This window comes from Phaethon aethereus (assembly GCF_964289735.1).
Source record: "Phaethon aethereus genome assembly, chromosome: 21".
NCBI lineage: Eukaryota > Metazoa > Chordata > Aves > Phaethontiformes > Phaethontidae > Phaethon > Phaethon aethereus.
The window spans coordinates 2858273-2860794 of record NC_138597.1 but is presented as its reverse complement, the minus strand read 5'-3'; the positions used below and the strand labels follow the sequence as shown (position 1 = coordinate 2860794).

At 59.6% G+C, this 2522-nt stretch overlaps 1 protein-coding gene across 1 annotated transcript; it reads left to right on the top strand.

Moving 5' to 3' along the window:
• Nucleotides 1-631: 631 nt before the first annotated feature.
• TMEM51 (transmembrane protein 51) lies at nt 632-2104 on the top strand (the record flags this gene model as incomplete). Its single annotated transcript, XM_082009271.1, has 2 exons — nt 632-972; nt 1693-2104. The coding sequence occupies 2 exons, from the start codon at nt 632-634 to the stop codon at nt 2102-2104; spliced, it is 753 nt and encodes a 250-aa protein (XP_081865397.1).
• Between the last annotated feature and the right edge of the window lie 418 nt (nt 2105-2522).

The window sequence follows — 2522 nt, the reverse complement described above, 5'->3', positions numbered from 1 at the left end:
TTCTCTGGGCAGGGAGGCGTTGCGGGGCAGGCAGCCAGCGCTGCAAGCTGCCCTGCTCCATCTCGAACGGGGGCGAACGGGAAGTTGCGCCGCTGGAGATTTGTTTCCGAGCGGTTTTGGGCTCGTTTGCATTGACAAGGGCTGTTTGTCTCCAGCAGCGCTGCTCCATAAAGTGCGGAGTGTTTCCCGAAGCAGCGATCTTTTTCTTGGTGCTGTGAAGAGACCGTGATAGCGCTCCTAAGGATGCTCAGTCTAAGTCCTTAGCAGGTGTTAGTAATGTGCTTCTCTTCAAAGGCTGGTGGATAACGGAGCCGAGAAAGCCGCAAAGGGTCGCGATGCGAGGATCCTGCTGCCGACCGCCGTGTGACGTCCTGGCACGCTGTCCGCAGGCACGGCGAAACGAGATTGCCAGCGGTAGCGGAACAAAAGGATGTTATCGTGGCCACCAAGATGGCAGCTGCGTAGCCTTTGCATCCTGCCGTGCGCTAACCATCGCTTTCCGTCTCTTCCCCAGAGCTCGCCGCCTGCCGTGGGAGGGGACCGCACGCATGCAAGGAGGCCTGCACCCCCGCCGATCCGAGCCGTGCTGTAAGGTGGGGGTGGCCCGGCCGGCCAGCCAGCAGCAGGAGCGATGGCCCAGTCTCGGGCCAATGGCTCGCACTACGCCCTGACGGCGATTGGGCTGGGGATGCTCGTCCTCGGCATCATCATGGCCGTCTGGAACCTCGTCCCCGGCTTCGGCCCCGCCGACAAACCCACCGCCCATGCCGGGAACAGCAGCAAGCCCGACCGCGGCACCGGAGGCATTTTGAAGAGCAAGACCTTCTCGGTGGCCTACGTGTTGGTGGGGGCGGGCGTGCTGCTGCTGCTGCTCTCCATCTGCTTGAATATCCGTGAGAAGAAGAGGCAAAGCGAGGATATCACTGGCGTGCAGCACCAGGTATCTGCCGAACCCTCGCACCAGGAGGACAGGTGAGCCTTTTTGGGGAGAAAGGCGCGGGGTCAAGCATAGGAATGAAATGCGGAGCTTTTAATCTTCCACAAGGAGGGTAAGGCAGCGTGTGCTGAAGTGGAGGCCAGCACGTCTCTCAGTTTAGGGTTCGGATATGTTAGGGAGATCAGGAAGGAGCGGCTCCAGCTGTATTGGTGGCACTGCGGGTGAAAGGCGACGTCTGTGTGTAAGGTAGGGTCTAGATGGAGCCGTGGCCAAGCCAGCGCTGCCAAGACGGGCCTGGCTTTGTCAGGCCGCAAGCAGCGCAGGCTGAGAGGTACCACTGGCAGCGGTGGTTAATGGTTAACGCAGAAGAGTGGGACCGCTGCCGCAAGCCAGGCAAGCTGGGCAAGGGGCTACGGAGGGAGAGGAGCAGGAGATGTAGGATGTGCTGTCTTGCTGGGTGCGGCCGGAGGTGCCAAGCAGCCATTGTCCTGCAGCAGCGCAAGCAGCGGCTGGAAACGGCGATTAGACCCGGTGAAAGTCTGCAGGGCTCTCGCGTTCGCTCGGGGAACTCCAGCGCGCAGAGCAAAGGCTGCAGGCGCGGTCTGAATAAACACCGGGTGCAGGAGACATCCCGGCCGTCTCGGTGGCGCGGGGAATCGGCACAGTCCCATCTCTCCAATCTCTCCTCCCTGCCCCCTGCCCCCTGTGCAGCTGCAATGATGTGTTGCTGATAGCCTTAATTTTTTCCCCTCCAGTCAAGAAGAGGACGAAGACGTGTCTTCCCAGTACTACGTCCCCAGCTACGAGGAGGTGATGAACACAGGCTACTCTGAGCCCAGAGACTCGGACAGGAACAACAGGATCAGCGTCTCCTTGCCCTCGTATGAGTCGCTGACGGGGCTCGACGAAAGCCCCCAGCCCCCGGGAGCCACTGGTGCGGAGTCCGGCCCGGAGCGGCCACCCAGCCGGCACAGCTCGCGCCTGAGCAAGCGCCTGAAGCCACTGAAGGTGCGGAGGATCAAGTCGGAGAAGCTGCACCTGAAGGACATCAGGCTGAACCTCACGCAGGGGAACAGCACCGCCCCTATCACAATAGAGCCGCTGACCCCTCCGCCCAAGTATGAGGAGATCCAGGAGAAGGTGCCGGAGAGCCAGCAAATGACTTAAAAAAAAAAAAAAAAAAAAAAAAAGGCAACCTGTGATGCTGCTGGGTTTTTTTTGTTTTGTTTCTAAAAAGGCCCACACTAAGAGGGACTCGGTCTGTGGGTGCAGAAGCGGTCACGGCTCCCTGGAAGCTGCAATGCGGAGGACACGACGGGCGCGTAACGCTCCGACGCGGGGACAGGACAAGCTTTCCCCAGGACGGAGTTTTACAAAAGACCGTGGGGAAAGCAACCTGAATGCCAGTAGGTCTGCTGCGCTGAAGCGAATGAAGGCTGGAAATACCGAAAGCATATTTTGTGGCGTTTGACATAAGGACCACTCGATGTATCTTCTCGCCGCCTCTCCCCCTTGCCCAGCCAGACCTTTCCAAGCCACCAAACTGATCCTGAACAGAGATTTTGCGCGTGGAAAAGGGGAACGT